Source organism: Cryptomeria japonica, chromosome 4, assembly GCF_030272615.1.
Source record: "Cryptomeria japonica chromosome 4, Sugi_1.0, whole genome shotgun sequence".
Lineage (NCBI taxonomy): Eukaryota > Viridiplantae > Streptophyta > Pinopsida > Cupressales > Cupressaceae > Cryptomeria > Cryptomeria japonica.
Genome location: NC_081408.1, coordinates 263,359,366 through 263,375,798, shown reverse-complemented (window position 1 = coordinate 263,375,798; position 16,433 = coordinate 263,359,366). Strand labels below are relative to the sequence as shown.

Here is a 16,433-nt window from a genome sequence, read left to right as displayed (position 1 = left end):
AGATTGAGATCCTTTTGGGAAACCAATCTAACTTTCCCTCAGTCCTTCCTTTTTAACCCTCTTTCGAGTGATATAAAGTAATGAGCTCCTACACCTTCCAATAATTTTGGGGCATATCTTCTTTGGGGGTGATTGAACAACTCTTACATGTTTTCTTAAGAAGGCATGCTGCTTCGTCATATTCCCTTTTTGTAATGTCTTATGTTATGGACCAAAATGCACTATTTTGTGTATTTGTTCTTCATTTTCATCACCCATGCATTTGCCTAAGGTCTGTGAAGTTTCTAACTATGGAAGCGTCTCCAATTCTCTAAGTTTGTGCGAGTCATCAAAGTTGCGGTGTTTCCCTTCCAACATACCTTTTCCTCCATTGGGATATTGGACTCCTCTTGCTCACTCTCGCTTTCACTTCTTATCTTATCGAGACTTTAAAGTTTCTCATATTGTCAGACCATTCCTCCAAACTTTACGCCCTCACAAGCCTTTTTCAAAGAGTCAAACTTTCTCTCACTAGCATGCCTCCCTTGTAAACCCCAATCATCGACTTATGGTACGATTCATGGAGTACCCTCAACACTCAAACTTTGACATTCTTGCCTCTTTTCACTCTTCACCTCACCTACCTCCTTCCATACCCGAATTACCATTAATGCTTAGTTGGATGACTTACCTTTTAGAAGATTCTATGGGCCAAAGGGGATCATTTAATGATGAGGATGTGAATCCATCTGGGTCTCTAGTGTGGTAAATGCAAATGCGACCAAGGTTGCCATTAATGTGGTGATAAGGGTTTCAAACCCTTTGGGACTTTTGCCATTATTGCAAAGTACATTGTAGGTTACTAAAGACATTTCCCATCCTTCATGTGTACACTCTTTGGCACGTGGCATGATTTCAAGTACAAGTCGAAGGAAAACATTTCTCATTGGATTTGGGTGTTCTCTATTACATACTAGTCACGAGATCTAGTATTTGATGTGGTCCTCAACATTCTTATTGGGGTTTTTAAGAAATGCAGAGATTTCATGGAGGACTATGGAAAAATATCAGAAGTCTAAATTGAAGTTGCTTTCATCCTATTAGCCCCCCCACCCATCCCGAGAAATTAGGAGAGAGAGATTTTAAGTCATTATCTATCCTTGAGCGCCTATCAACCTCTTGCATCCAACCAACCCGCACCTCATCTAATCTAAACCTAAAAGTGGATCTGGTTTACCTTGTTGACCGGGCCTAGCTAAATTAGTTCTATCATGGATGTCTGTTGATTGGGGGGAAATTGCTCGATGCCCCTACTCCTATATGAAATTGGATACTCAATACGTAATATGAAGTGAACCCTACTCCCATTTGAACCAACCAATCTCATTTAAGTGCAGTATCTCATAGATGTCTTGACCACTCCATCAGGGAACAATGATTCAAGGTGTTCATAGGGAATTATGGTTCCAGAGATAGTTGGGAGATCGAACCCTAGTGTTTGAGCACATAGGTCCAAGGATGGAAACCCTTGGATCCACAAGAGGCTAAAGGACAAAAACCTAGAGGATCTCATGCTTTAAAGGACAAAAACCTTGTTGCTCGAAGGAGCAATCCTACTAAGAGGTTGTGTTCAGTTTTGGCTAGTATTAGTGATATTGAGTTGGCATGACAATTAGAATTGTCGTGGGTATAAGTCTTGCCTATTTTGTTTGTCAGAGCTGTTGTAGTAGCACATTGTAAGGAATCTTAGACACATTTATTATAACTCTAGTGGCATGGGATTTATGTTGTTTGTTGTTTGTTGGTTTGAGTACAGTCATCATTGTTGTTGTAGTTGGTGACGTGCATTATTCTTATAATGTATTAACAGACCCATTTATTGTAAGAAGTTCTTTGCATCTTATTGTATATCTTTACGAGTTCAATTCGTAGTTTGGGTGATCTAACTAGTGCATAAAATTTGTTTTGAAAATCTTGGCTATCGCATTAGGGTAAAATATTAAACCAACTACCAATCTTAATGGTGAACTCTTCCCATGGGATTAGGGCAAATAGTTAAACTGCAGTTCAATATTGAGCTGAGAAGGTTTTGTGTAAATATTAATGTGTTTTAGGGTTTGATAAGGTCTGGTTACATATTTTTGAGTTGTTAATGTTGCTGATAAGCATTGATGCATATTTAGGGTTTATATGGTGGCGAATTAAATTTGTTTAATATTTACCTTAAATATTAAGATTGTTGTGTAAACATTAATGTATTAGAGCAGCTGATTTAAATAGTATTTTGAAGAAGGGTCTTAAAGTAATTCCATTAATATTTAATTAGGGACTTTATATTCTCCCTTTGTAGAAATGCTATGTAAGAGTGCTTGTTGGATTTCCTTTCCCCTTTCTTCGTCTTTTTCACCCTTTTTGCTATGGGAATGATCAATAGTTCTTTGGCAACTCGGTTCATTTGGAGCAGAGTTTCTTCCTTATATTAAATAAATGTGAGATGGCATTTAGGGTACCCTTAATTGAATTTAATTGGTTAAAGTGTTAATCATCCATGGTGGAGCAGTTGAGGTGGCAATAAAAGACATTTTGGGTAGAGATTATTTAGAAATGGCTGCTCATAGCACGGTGAATTCCAAAATAACATATGCATTTTTGTCCAATCTCCTCTCTCTGGTCACAAATAAGATGTCTAAGAAAGCTGGCAGCAAGTTTTGTGAGTTTAGAGTTTTGGGTTGGTTAAGACAAAATATTGGATATGTATTCAGTGCTTCCAATGGAAGAAAGCCCCTCTTACAATGAAGATATTCTTGGCCCTAATCCCTTGCAATGTCTATGGGAGTTGGAGAAGTGTTTTCTAGTCCCAATGGATTGTTTTGAAAAGTTTTAGATCCTTTTAATTTTCTTAGGGCAAGGGCCATTTCACTAATGGTTGGAGTGGCTGAGCTATTTCCTCCAGCTGAGGTTGATGGTGAAGCTGGTAGCAACCAAATTAGTGTTTTCTCACTATAGGGATTTGGGGTGGTCATATTGGACAAATAGTTCCTTTTATGCTTTTAGTATTTTCTCCCTGTTTTTTTCTAATATCAGGTGTAATGTCCCCTTCTGGGATATACCTGATTTTGCCCAAAATAACAATTCCAACAAATGCAATTTATTTACAAATAGAATTCTATAGTAAAATTACATATTTGTAATGCCAATTTTTTAAATTTTTTTTAATTTAGGTCTTATAAACAATTTAACTAACATCAAAGCATTAATATCAAGAGTTTATTATCGTATGCATATAATCTTTATTAATTAACATCAAAGCATCAATATCAAGAATTTATGATCGTATACATATAATCTTTATTAAAATCAAAGTATCCTAAAATCATTGATATCTGTTTCATAGCTTATTCCCATAGCCAACCATATTAGTAATCCAATGGAAAAGCTTGATAGGACACCGGGAGACTGTCTTCCTCAATCAAGTCCAAGGGAACGGATTGAATCTCTAATCCATTTGGTCCCTTGGCCCACAAGTATGGCAGGACCTCCAGTCCATCCATTTCAGGGTGGTGTACTTGATGAGGGAAGACCGGTATTGCTGCATGTTCTTATTTGTAAAACATTTCCCATTGATTTAAAAAATGGTTGCTGATGGAAATTAGGTAAATAATTACTTATCCTATATTTCTTGATGGATTGGCTATTTAATCATATAAGTAAGACTTAAAAGCTTCCTATCAGATTTATGTGAAATAAATAAATAAGCACAATAATACTTGCATACTAATTATTTCCCTTAATATTATAGACTGCTGTTCTTAGTTTCTAACTCAGTTTTTTTTTTTGAATTATTCTCCAATTCAAACTTCATTGATATTTATTCTTATTTCTACTAAATTCATTCATTCGTTGATTCCTGAATTCTTTTTTTTTTCTATTTCATTTTCCAATGTTTCCTCGCCTCCACCAAATGAGGCTTCCTTCCTTCCTTCAAAGGTGGGAAGGGTCACAACATTTGAAAATATACAACCATTCTGATCGCTGCCCTTCATTTGTAAAATATGCCTTTTCATGATCTCTCCCTTTTGGAGAATAATTTAATGAATTCCTTAACTTGCAGCCCTAGGTCTGCCTTAATTTATTAGCTTCTTTTTGCCCTGGTGGGCCCTAATTATTACTTATTTTGCCCCCTCGGTTTAGTTATTAATGTTGCGATCCTGTTCTGTCTTTCCTCCTTGCCCTCAGCCACAGATAAGGTAGCGACCCAAGACCCCTTTCTGCTGCAATTTCAAATCTTTCTTTTCTGCTGCTACTTCTTAGTGATGTTTTGAGTCGGGGCATGACATCAGGGTTTTGTTAGTTTGTTGGGTTTAGCAAATTCCCCTTCCATCTTACATGGGTGAATGATATTTAGTTTGTCTAAGTCCAGTGAAGCATTGGCAAGAGGATTTTTGTAAATCAATGATGTGTTATTTTTCCTTGAAAGTTAATGTAAATGCAGAGAGGCCCACTTCTGTTGCTTACTTATCAAAAAGAAAAAATCAAATGCCAAAGAAATTCCATTTTGTAGAACTCAGAAAAGCTAAAGAATGAAAATTGACAAAATTGGATTAATGTAGAAGATTTTATAAGCTATAAGAGCCACTCTGAGAAACTAATCTTTTGAAGGTTCCTATAAACATTTCACTTTGTGAAACTTATAAAATGGCCAAGGGATACTAAGTGCTCATTCATTTAGTTATATTGTTTACAAACATTGTCTTGGTATCGACGGGAATCACACTCTTTTGCATTTATTCCTAAATAATTAGCTTTTTTGTGTTTTGCATGTGCTTGGCCTCATCCAGCTAGCACCCACTCTCATTCTTGAACATCTATTAGACTATTTTTAACTCTAATGAGGAGGGTGAAACAATTTATTTAAGTGGCTTTTCTTCTTTATTCTCGTAACTGTTCGTTTATTTTCTCCTTTGAGTTTGGTGTCAATGGTTTGATGAGGTGATACCATTTGATATCAGAGCCTCAGTACTTGATCATGTCCATTTTGTTTTTCATTGGCAAAGGATTTGCTGATATCTGTTTTTAGTGTATACCCATCTTGATTACCATCACTATTGAGATCAAACTTCTTCCTATAAGTCTTCTTCCTGAAGATGCAGGTGCTCTATTCAAATATCTTGCTTGTGTTATCATTCCTCCTCTGGTTCTTCATTCGTAAGGCTTTTTATCAGATTGTTGCACATTCTCTACCCAAAAAATTGGCCTCCAAATTGATGTTTGGTCTTGTCAGTGGCTAAGATGATTGCTGTTCAAGAAGTTACTGTGCTGAAGTTGTTTTTGAGGAAATACCTTGCTCAAAGGGGCTCACATGATCTCGATTTCATTCACATGTCCTCTTATGAATGATCAACTCCTAGCATGGTGACAGTCTCACTTCAACATCTAATTGTAGCAAACCAGCCCATTATTGACTTTTGGCATGCCATCAAAGAAATTACCAGGAATCACTTTTTTACCTCTTTTGGTATAGAGTGGAGTGAGTGGCATGTTGCCTCCATCTTTGTTAGTCATATGGACATTTTATATAAAATTACATTGACGCAATCAATTCCCTTTCCATCAAGTTAGAGGCACAAGGTGTTAAGACATTCTTTGAGTCATGTTTGGCTTAGGATTGTTAAGACATTCTTGAAGGGTTGGAGCTTTTAACTGTAACCATATCTTATCGGAGTACTTTTAAAGTTGGAAGCCAAACAGCATAAGGCACTTCTGAACCTCAACCAATCATTTTTTATTTCTGACAAAAGACCTTATCTTTTGTGCTTTCCAACTAATCTTACCCTGCTAGGTCATACTTAAAAGAATGGAAATAAATTCACCAATCTGCTTCACTAAAGGTTCAGTTCCATTTTGTATCTGGAAGAAGGTTTTGTGCTTATCTCAAGTACACCGGACATTGTAATGACAAATGTTGTGTTCTCAAATTAAATAAGGCAAGCATCCTTCTTGCAGGACAAACGTAACAGCCTGAACATTCAGACTATCGCATAGTTCAATTCCAAGGATTCTAATCATCAAATTATTATTATGGCAGTCGACTCTTCCAACAACAAATTGGATGCTTTGTTCTCTCATAATTGTCAAATCAAGAATATATTGGTAGAGTTTGTCCCTAAAAATTGGTATCCAGAAGAACCCGGTTTCATAGAATGTAGTGGACCTATTTCAATTTCCAAATACAAAGTATTCACACTGAATTATGTTGGGATAGGTTGAGGGACTATGCACCTTTGTGTCTATCAAGTTTTCTATCTTATTTACCATTTGTCCTTTTTAGAAGACTGTTGATTGTGGCGTCACACCACTTGATTGCTGCAGTCTTATACTTTGAGAAACTTTTCAATACAATTGCGATGCTGCATTTGATATCTTTCACAATACCTACTGATAAAAGTGTTGGTCCCTTGCTATCTGTTAGGCAAATAATTTTTAAATAAAGCATGAAAAATGTAGTAATTATCATCAAAATTGCAGCATTGTGCAAGTCAGAAATCTGATAAATTTTGGATCTGAGAAGCAGTTTCATGTTTTAATAATCACCTGTAAGCCAACAATTAATTAGGTTTGTTTTTGCATAAGTTTCATCATCTCTTTGTGCCATTTGAGAGGCCAAAGCAGATAATGGTGCCAATCTCACACCCAAAGCAAAGAAGTCTATTGTTGATGAACATTCTGATCTTTTTGAGTAGCTGAAAAGAGTGTCCTTTTTTGAGGTCCACTTGATATTCCATTGAGCTTTGGCTAAGATCTTAGTTTCTTGATTGACTATTTTATCTCCCTAGACCTATTGAGATTGCTGAGATAGAGTGTCAAACCAAGCTGTTTTTTTTGGATGAGGTCAAGATAATGAATGGTTATTGGTCACAGATTATCATGCTTTCACTTAATGCCTGTGAAGAAATATGACCCATTTCTTTGAATTGATTCTTCTTAACCAGCTCAGGGTGCTTAGCACTTTAGTAAGACAAATATTTTGATTGCTGTTCATTGTTTTAGGATGTCTCACAGAATTCGCCTAAGGTCAATGTAAGAATTTGAAATGTGGTAAATTCCATCAGAGAATGAATAATTGTTTAAAATTGCCATTAAATGCATGTGGGCAAATTTGGGCAAATTTAATTCTAAAAACCGTAAATAATCAGTAATAACATCAAATAAAATCATTGTAATTTTCTATCCTTCTTTTTTTTGTTTCTTTCTGTTCAGTGCAAGTGGTTTGCCATATACTGTGAGCTATTTAACAAGTTTATATGTGATTTGAAACTATCACAGAACCTCATTGAGGCCTTTGTAGGGACACATATTTGAGGTGCTTTGTTTGCAGGGTCACACAGATTTAATAAAGGTTTTGCAGATGAATAATCATGTACCTCCTTGTCCCTTAATTATGTCAAAGCAGTGCCTACACCATTTACAGTTTTGCTTAGACATAAACCACATCATCAACCTCTCCCCTTAACTCCCCTACCTTAAGATATCCATAACGTGATTATAAAAATAATTATATATACCCTTTTTTTAATGCTTGAAGCTTGTCTCCTCATGCTTAAAATAATGATATATGATTTTAGATATGCTTAATTGCATTCTAATAATATTGTTACTCCTGCAACTTTATTCAGGTTGGATCAGTTGTCAGACATTCAAGGCAATCATCATCATTTCCACTTTTGGGTCACAGGCTTCAGCATGTTCTGTATAATCTCCAGAGGGATTCAGGTTTGTATTTAGAATTTGCTTTTGAAGTATCCTCTGTCTGATTTACCTTATTTGACCATGGAAGGTCATCTTGAGTTTTGTTAACTTATGATGTAGAGAATGATAGTGTCTTAATATTACTTTTTACTTTTGTTAAAACAACATAGCTGACAGTTGTACTTACAACTTTCTTTCTTTCATATTGTGGACCCTGATTCCTTTCAGTAACTGTGGCTTAGAGCGAAGCTTCTATTATATGTACCATAGTAGCTATGTTTGTAAAAAAATGAAATTTGAGAGGCGCAAAAAGCTGTTAAACACATTAAAGAAAACAATTCTGGGAAAAAAATTTGGAAAAAGGATATAGCATCCTTATAAAGCAAACACCTCAAAGTGTGTAGAATTGCATATAGAAATTTCGATTTAGAGCCAAGGTTATGAGAGTGGGTAAATGTTTGATTCTGCCCAAAAAAGGAGGGTTGTTTTACCAAGTGAACATTAAAAAATCATGGTTTTATTTCAATTTGGAGGTGCTTGTTGCTTTGATATTTACTGAAGTACCAAAATGCAGAAACTTCAAAACAGTGTTGGTAACATTTTATCTAATTGCTGAAATTTGAGAACATTGATACACAAACAACTAAGTTGCAACGAAATTGAGAAGATTTGATTTGTAAGTATCTACAGATTTGGTATCTTAATCTAGTAAATTTTCATTTCAACCTAGGAAGTGAAATTTGGACACACTAATGTTTAAGTTTCATGGATCTCTGCTTCTCTTCTTTTTATGATCACTTTTTTACAATATGGACTTAAGATACCAGTTTCACATACTTTTCCTATGTTTGTTTAATCCAAAACATTTTTTCAATTTCTTTTGTGCATTGAGGACTAATCTTGAGCTCTACAGTTGTCAGGCTGCTTTTATTTTAATTTTTTTACATGCATGTCATTATGGAGATAAAGTATTGTCAGATTATCCTCAGTTCCTGTTTATTTTCTTTCTAGAATACTAGAATATGTTACTAGTGAACTAAGGTTATAAGGTTGTAACTGCTTAAAAGCTTACCTAGTCTCAGTGTAATGATAACTTGTTTTGGCCAATGTGAATTTCAATTTTTCAATAACCAGCTAGTGATTTTCATTTGGATCCAAAATGTTCTTAGTTGTGAGAGTTTCAAGCAATAATTGCAGCATATATTTTAATCGAACTTTTCAGATGCATTTTAATGGCAATGGCAATATCTCCATATTTTTCTTTTGAGAATTCTATATAACATAGAAAGGCCACACACTATCTCTGAATTATTGGCTATGGTCTAGTGAATGGACTGTATTTGTTTCACATTGGAATTGTGCTTATGTTTGACTGTAAAATGCTTTCACATACCTCCTGATGGCTGTGACTTTCTAAATTGTTCATACCCATCCCAAATAGTAAAATATGCACATCCTATGCAATGCCCTAATCTTGAAATAATTGCTAGATCTGACCGAGATGGGAAGAATCTACAAATCAACCTTGAAACCTTGGAAATTTGAGCTGGAAATGTAACTGTCTGTTGTACGTACATATCTGCTTTTAAAGCTGTTTTTCCCCACAAACTTTATTTGTCATAGATTTATAAATTTTGGTTGGGGTGAGTAAGAGACCCATTTATACTATAGAAAATAGAAACCCTTAAAAACAATTTTAAAGTAGTCTTAAATAGAGAAAATAATCCTATTTTTTTTGGGTTTACAGGTGACATACAAATACCCTAAAATTGACATAACAAATGCATATTCATTACTTAGGAGAGACGGGGATGCCACTCTAAGCACTGTGCAGTGAACATTTAATTCATTAAATATAAAACAACATTTGTCTTCCCCTTGAACATGGGATTATTCTTTTTAATGATATTTAAAATATCATGTGAAGATATGAAATGACAGTTCTTAGCTCACTCAATATTATTTGGAATATTCATTATAACTAACCTTTTGGGAAGCTCTTGTTATTCTCTTTTTGATGGCACCAATCCCATTTAGTTGTAGCAGTTTTGGGATAGATTTAATCCACAAGAACTTCTATTTTTCTTATTTGACTATGGCAGTTTGAGAAAGCTGTTCTATCTGTCATCATTCTTGCAGTTATGCTCAAAATTTCCAGCAAGAACTGCATTTCAGAAACCTTTTATATTCTCTTTGGAATTGGAATGGTGCTAGTCTGGCTTGATTTTGGCACATACCTCTTCTGTAAGAGAATTAGAATTCTTGTCAACTATCAAAAGTTTACAAGGTCTATACTCCAGTGCAACATATCTTTTAATATTGCTCAAACTTGCTATTATAATGAATCGTCATAAAGCTCATGAATTTCTCTTTTTAATGGTGTATAGATGACTTGATTATGTTACTTTTGTCAGGAGATAATCCATGAATATAGATTTTTAGACATTTTCTTCCAAAACATAGATCAACAATCTGATGTATTTCTATCTAGGGTTGTCGGATGGATTTTCCTGTTGTTGTTTCTAGATCTTCTGTTCAAAAAATGTCCTAGAATGTGGCCTCTTTTATTATAATACTCCATGCAACCCATTCATTATACTCACTTGTGAGATGTTGTCTAAAATACTCTATCTACATTTTTTAGCATTATGGCTGTTCTATGCAAGATCATCATAGGACATCTTTGTTCTTAGATTTCCTTGCATTGTACTTACTGAGCCATTCAATTCTTTACAAATGTCTCAGATTAAATGTTAAGGACTTATACAACAACCCATCACTTAGATCAGTTCACTTAAGACCTTCTAACTGTGTTCGAACTAGACTAGCTGAGGAAAATTTCAAGCCCTATTTCTCACAAGCCTTCACTTTTCCTTATCCTTGTGAATCTTTGATACTATGTTACTGAAGAGTAAAATATCAGTTTTGGGAGTAATTTTCTAGCTTTCTTTTCTGTTCATGTGTATTTTCTTCTTTTTTTTTGTTTATTTGTAAGGTCATATTAGTTGAGATAAAGCCGGTTGTGAGGTCATACTAGTTGAAATAGAGCCGCAGGACAGTTGCTGTACAATTATTAGTCATATCCTTGTGTCCATTTGCAGATTCTGTGACTTATACTGCAAGGTTTGGGTTTACTGTTTGTACTGGTCCATTTTGTTACTTGAGCCCTTATTTTCTTCCCTCATCAATCAGTTTACTGTGGGTGTCACTAATTCAGCAACCTCTCTAGCAAGCACCTTCAGTCTTGCTACCTAATCATGGGCTTTTGGATGGGTTTCACTCAGTTTGCTACTGTTGTTTGGTATTAATTTGTGCCTGAGTATATTTTGCAGTTTTTGACAAAAGATTCATTTTCATGCGGTTTATTTCCTTTGGTTCTCTTTTTCATTGTATTCATGCATTTCCATTGCCAGTTGCCCTTGATGTTACTCTGATCTAGAGGTATCAATTTGGTTGAAACAAGTAAAACTACTCACTCAAGATCCTGAGGTTGTTGCTTATTCGATCCTTAGGTGTGCTGGAGGATTTCTACAACATGTGAAATTTAGAGTGTTCTTTCAGATTATAGCATATTATAGAATATGAGCTGCAGATAATTCCTTGTACAATATCTATTGGGAGTGCTCAGATAAAGTGCAAAATTAATCACTTTCTCGAAAAAGACAAGACAAGATACAACTCTACTTTCCTTTGTGGCTATCTTGCGCTTGTAGTGATGAAGAACATAGTGAGTGGCATTTAGTCACTAATTATTGTCTACAACAAAATTAATGTGAAGAACTGCTACCTCTTTCTCAAGATTGACAATCTCGTGGACCAGTTCTAGTGCTATATGAACTCAAATGTCTTTATTAAATGTTTGAATGTTGTTGAAATTAGTGATGTGTTGTTGTATAAGCAAGGGCACTGAACTTTGAGTAGCTACTAGCTCTCACAAACTTGTGCTGTAAGGAGTATTACTCCCCTTGTGCTGGACATTTAGCTGAACAAAAGATTTTGTACGATTTTCAGAATTGCTTTTATTTGCCTGATATGTAGAAGTAGGTTGAGCATTACATTTGCCAGTGGCAGTGCTTTCTTTGTTTCAGTTAAAGCCTTCCAATCAATTTTTTTGATGTTATCAGCTATTAAGCCTATTATCAGTAACTTCACAATCTTGGGAATCCATTTGGATTTCATTGGTGGTCTGTCAATATTCTTTTTCAATATGATTTCAAATTTATGGCATATGCCTGTTTAGTGGTCTACAGCACAGTTTCCTTGTCTTTAAACATTGAATTTATGCTGCTCCTACCTATCATTGTGGATTGTGATTCATGTTTCTTGAGCCACTTCTGGTGCTCATTTTTGGAGATGGTTGGCTGTCAATTACACTTCTCAACTTTATTTCATCTGCAGACTGATGGCCAGAGGTTGAAATTGCCTCCTAGCCCGTGCTCTGCTCCCCTGTCAAACATAGATTAAGTTGCAGATAATTACCTATGTATCATTATTTCCAGCTGCAATTGGTGTACCTGTATCTCAACAAGCTATATTCTTTTTAAGTTTAATATGACAGCAGAAGAAAGCTTCCTGGTTTGTGTAGAATTCAGGAAAACTTCACACCAAATTCAAGACATTATCCAACAGACTCCACTTGGTGATGACTTTTGGCTTCACTTCGATAAACAGTGGGTTCATAACAAACAACATAACAAGTTAAAGTGAATTAGATATGGGCTTAGATCTTACAGCCCATTTTGGCATGCATAATGCTATCTGTGGTAGCGTAATTCTTACATGGCAACAGCGCAGAAAACTGAAAGTGTAAGTGGAGTTCAATTACACAGATTTAAAATAGGAGAAACATGGAAAATTAGAAGAAACTAAAATACACGTAAAAACATGGGAAAAACTTCAATTAGAAGATTAATAAAGATTCAATGTTTTCCTAGGCTTCGTTTAAAATTTTAAATCCTAAGAGGCTTGAAGACCACAATTCACACTTATTTTAGGAACTTCTGTTTCCTCAAAGAGGAAATTTGGTGCCAAATTTGGAAAAAATGGCCCAAGGAAGCTCCAAAACCTCTGAAAATAACATCAAGGAAGCTGAACAGAAAGGAATCTGCTAGTTGTTGAGAGACTCTTAATTTTTAAATGCCATAGAAATTATGCAGCGACTCTGAATATTAAACAAAATGTTTGTTCCAAAGAAGTCGAGTTGACTGCTAACCTATGTGGAAAATTGCCAAGCTTTTGCATGTCTAAGGCATCATTAAATGGAACTAAGAATACTCCTATGTCAGAGCTGCTGAAAGCACATTAAAATTTGTTTCCTGCCAATCCTTACTGTGCTGAAGTAGCATCCTTGCTAAAGGCCATGGAAAATGGTTAGGTTCAGGAAAAAACTGCACGCTTATAGATTATTGAAATACCTATCATTTTTTTAGAGAACTGTGTTAAAACATTTTTTTTCAAAATTTTATGGTGTTTTGGTAGGTTGATCTGGTGGTTTGACCTGTTTTTGACTGGCATTGTCTGGTTTCTTGAACAAACTTGGCAGACGGGTTTGAACTGACAAGGCAAAGGGGGTGGTTACTGGGTATCCTTGGTTAACTGTGGGATTTCCTGAATACTGCTAATATGATATTATCAACATGAGGCAGCTTAAGCTGTACAAACTATTTCACTTGGAGGAAGCATTCATCAACTGTTTTAAGGCTACTAGCTTGACCTTTAACTACCACTGGCCAAGGATTCTTTGCTCAGTTGGACTCACAGCACTTGAAAGGAGTATTAGCTGCAAAGGCACTCTACTGGGACAGGCCAAGTGGTTTCTGAGTCAAAAATTTAGATGAAGTTTCCTAAGCTATTTAGAAGTCAAGGGAAGCTTGGTCTAATTGGAAGGAAATGATGTGATTTGCTCCTTGTAGTGATCTGTCATCTTGTAAATGTTAAAGTTCAGCACATGATATGCAGATTCAGATTGTGCACTCTAGGGTTGGACATAAATCTTCTCACCTAAAGTTAAATCGAACCTGCAATTCAGAGTGCTATAACCTGCATACAAAAACTTTTAAAAGTACAAGAAAACAACAAATAAAAAAACTGAAATCAGAATAACACTTGTTGTCTCAATATTTTATTATTTTGAATTTTGTTCTGTAGTTCTGATTAGAAAATAGTGAGTGTCCAAGGTCTTAAATGGATTTCCAACTTGGGTGATCCAAAAGCAAATCAAATGTCTTATTCTTAGCCGATGTCTTCATCCCAAAGAAATCCTAAAAATAAGTTTGTAGTGCTCCTAAAAACAAAAGCAGAAAACTAAAAATAAATGATTGCTGTCCAAAAAATAATTCTATTATTCTGAAAATTCTCAACAGCTCTTCTTTGCAGTTGTTTATGACAAAACATAGTGATGCCAAGGGTTAATAAATAATTCCCAAACTAGGCACACAAAGTTTGCCTTTGGACCTAAAACTATCCAACCACCCAAGAATAAAAAATAGAGAAGAAAAACAGCTTAAAATAGGTATTGTAGCCCTAAAAATACAAAAACTGTGCTCAAGATACCCTAACTTCAGTACCTAAAGATAAATTGACCCTGCACTTATATTTAAGACAAAAACAAAGACTATCAATAGGTATATCTGCGCTTAGAAAAGCTCTAAACTGCGCACCTAGAAAAGCATGCAAAAATAGTGTCTCAATTCTAAATTTTCTAATTGCTATGTTTATGTCGATAACAATTGCTGAGCAACCATTAGAAATTCTAACACTCCCTCTTCATACAGAAGGTATTTTCTATTAACCCCTACTTTGATCTCAGTAGTTCAGAAAACCTCGACAAAATCGACTTCCTCCTGCTCATAAATTTGTCTTGGTTCTCCTCAATACTTTTATCAATTTCATGCATGGAATCAATCAATGATTCTATAGTAGGTTTAGAAACTGTTTCCACGAAGATAGGACACTTATCTATCATGGCAACTTGCCATACTTGCTTGACTGGATCAAGAAGTAGCTTGTAAAGGCTACCATCTCAAGTGCTTGTATATCTGTCATGCAAGAAATTGAAATAAGACTCTTCGTCAAACAAGGAATATATAAGACATCCTCTGGCTTAATAACATCACTTGAAGGCATGTTGAAACAGATAGAATCAGTCCCAATAACAGGATATGTGGCATCATAACCAAATTTACTTTTATACCAACCTTATATTCGTGAAGTCTATTGGAAGCCTTTTTATTGAAGGTCATGTGTATTCATGCCCCTCTGTCCACATACCACCCTACACCAGAAATAGTTCTAGTGGATAGGCAGTTCAAGATGGAGAAAGTTGGCTCAAGTCTAATTGCTAATTCATCTGCATCAGCTGATGTTTTTGCACTCCCTGCAAACTCCTGTTGTTGCTGCTTGGCTTTCTTCTTCTCAAGACTTTGAGATGCATAGTGGCCCATCTTGTGGTGCTTGAAACGCTTCATGTTTTTTTCTTGTGTCGAAACAATTTAATTCTTCCTCCTTGCCCTTCTGCCCATCCTAGATCGCTAGGTTTTGACTCTCTTCTGCTCTAGATGAAATAGTCTCTACTCTGGGCTCATGTATGAAATTATCCTAAAGCTTCTCAAAATTCTGAACAAATGGTTTCACAAAGACCAAATATCTACTTCTTCCAGCAACATTTGCAACTTACACTTCCAAGGTGTAAAATTTGAAGCTCCCTCTAGGCTGTCACACTCTTGGAGACTGAGAGTAGTCATGTTTGCAGTTACTGGAATGTGCTGAAATTGAACAAATTAGTTGGAATTATATTGGATCAGCAGCCTATTGCAATTGCATATCAACACTCCAATCGCTGGAGCAAATAGTGAATTCGACACTACAACATCTCACAGGTCCAGATCTCTTCAATTACTGAAGATTTGGGCACCATGTCCATTGAAATAAATCAGCCACCTATCTCAGGTTAAAATCAACCTGTCAAACATTGGAAGATCCTAGGCATCACACCCAATAACCTATAACAGGTCCTTTTGCCTCTCACAGATATGGATAAATTTCAACCATACCTGCTAAAACCCTCTGACAACTCCCTCTCATAGGCATCAGCTGTTTCAATCATATAAACCTTGGAAGATTTTAGATTCTCTGCTCCAATACCATGTTAAAATTTAGCACATGGAATGTAGATTTTGCATTGCAGGGCTTGACTTAAATTGTTTTACTTAACTTGACCAAATCTGCACTTTGGAATACTATACCCTGCACTCAAATTTTTGGAAGTATAGGAAGATAACGGATAAAAAAAATTGAAATCAGAATAACACAGACTGTCTGAATCTTTTACTATTCTAAATGTTGGTCTGCAGTTCTGATTACAAAATAGTGAGTGCCTAGGGTCTTAAATAGACCTCCAACTTGGGAATCCAAAAGTGAAACAAAAAAATGACTTATTAGCTTCATTCTAAAGAAATCCTAAAGTCTGCAATATGCCTAGGGAAAAAAAGTAGAAATATATGTTTGCTGTCCATGTGGCAGAAAACTAAAAATATATCACTGCTGTCCAAAAGAAAAAATCTATCCATAATCTCAGCAGCACTTCTTTGTACTTTTGTATTACAAAAATTAGTGATGCCAAGGGCTAATAAATATTTAATGAATTAGGCACACAAATATGCTTGTTTTTAGATTTTTAATCGCCAGAATATGACCTAAAAATATTCAGC

General features: G+C 35.4%; 1 protein-coding gene across 2 annotated transcripts in view; it reads left to right on the top strand.

Moving 5' to 3' along the window:
- The window catches only part of LOC131065577 (ATP-dependent zinc metalloprotease FTSH 5, mitochondrial), a 65,824-nt gene that overhangs the window by 16,714 nt on the left and 32,677 nt on the right, over positions 1-16,433 (top strand). For both annotated transcript variants that reach the window (XM_058000137.2, XM_058000138.2), the window contains exon 3: positions 7,653-7,749. In XM_058000137.2, coding sequence (XP_057856120.1) covers positions 7,653-7,749 — 97 coding nt within the window. The remainder of the gene's footprint in view (positions 1-7,652; positions 7,750-16,433) is intronic.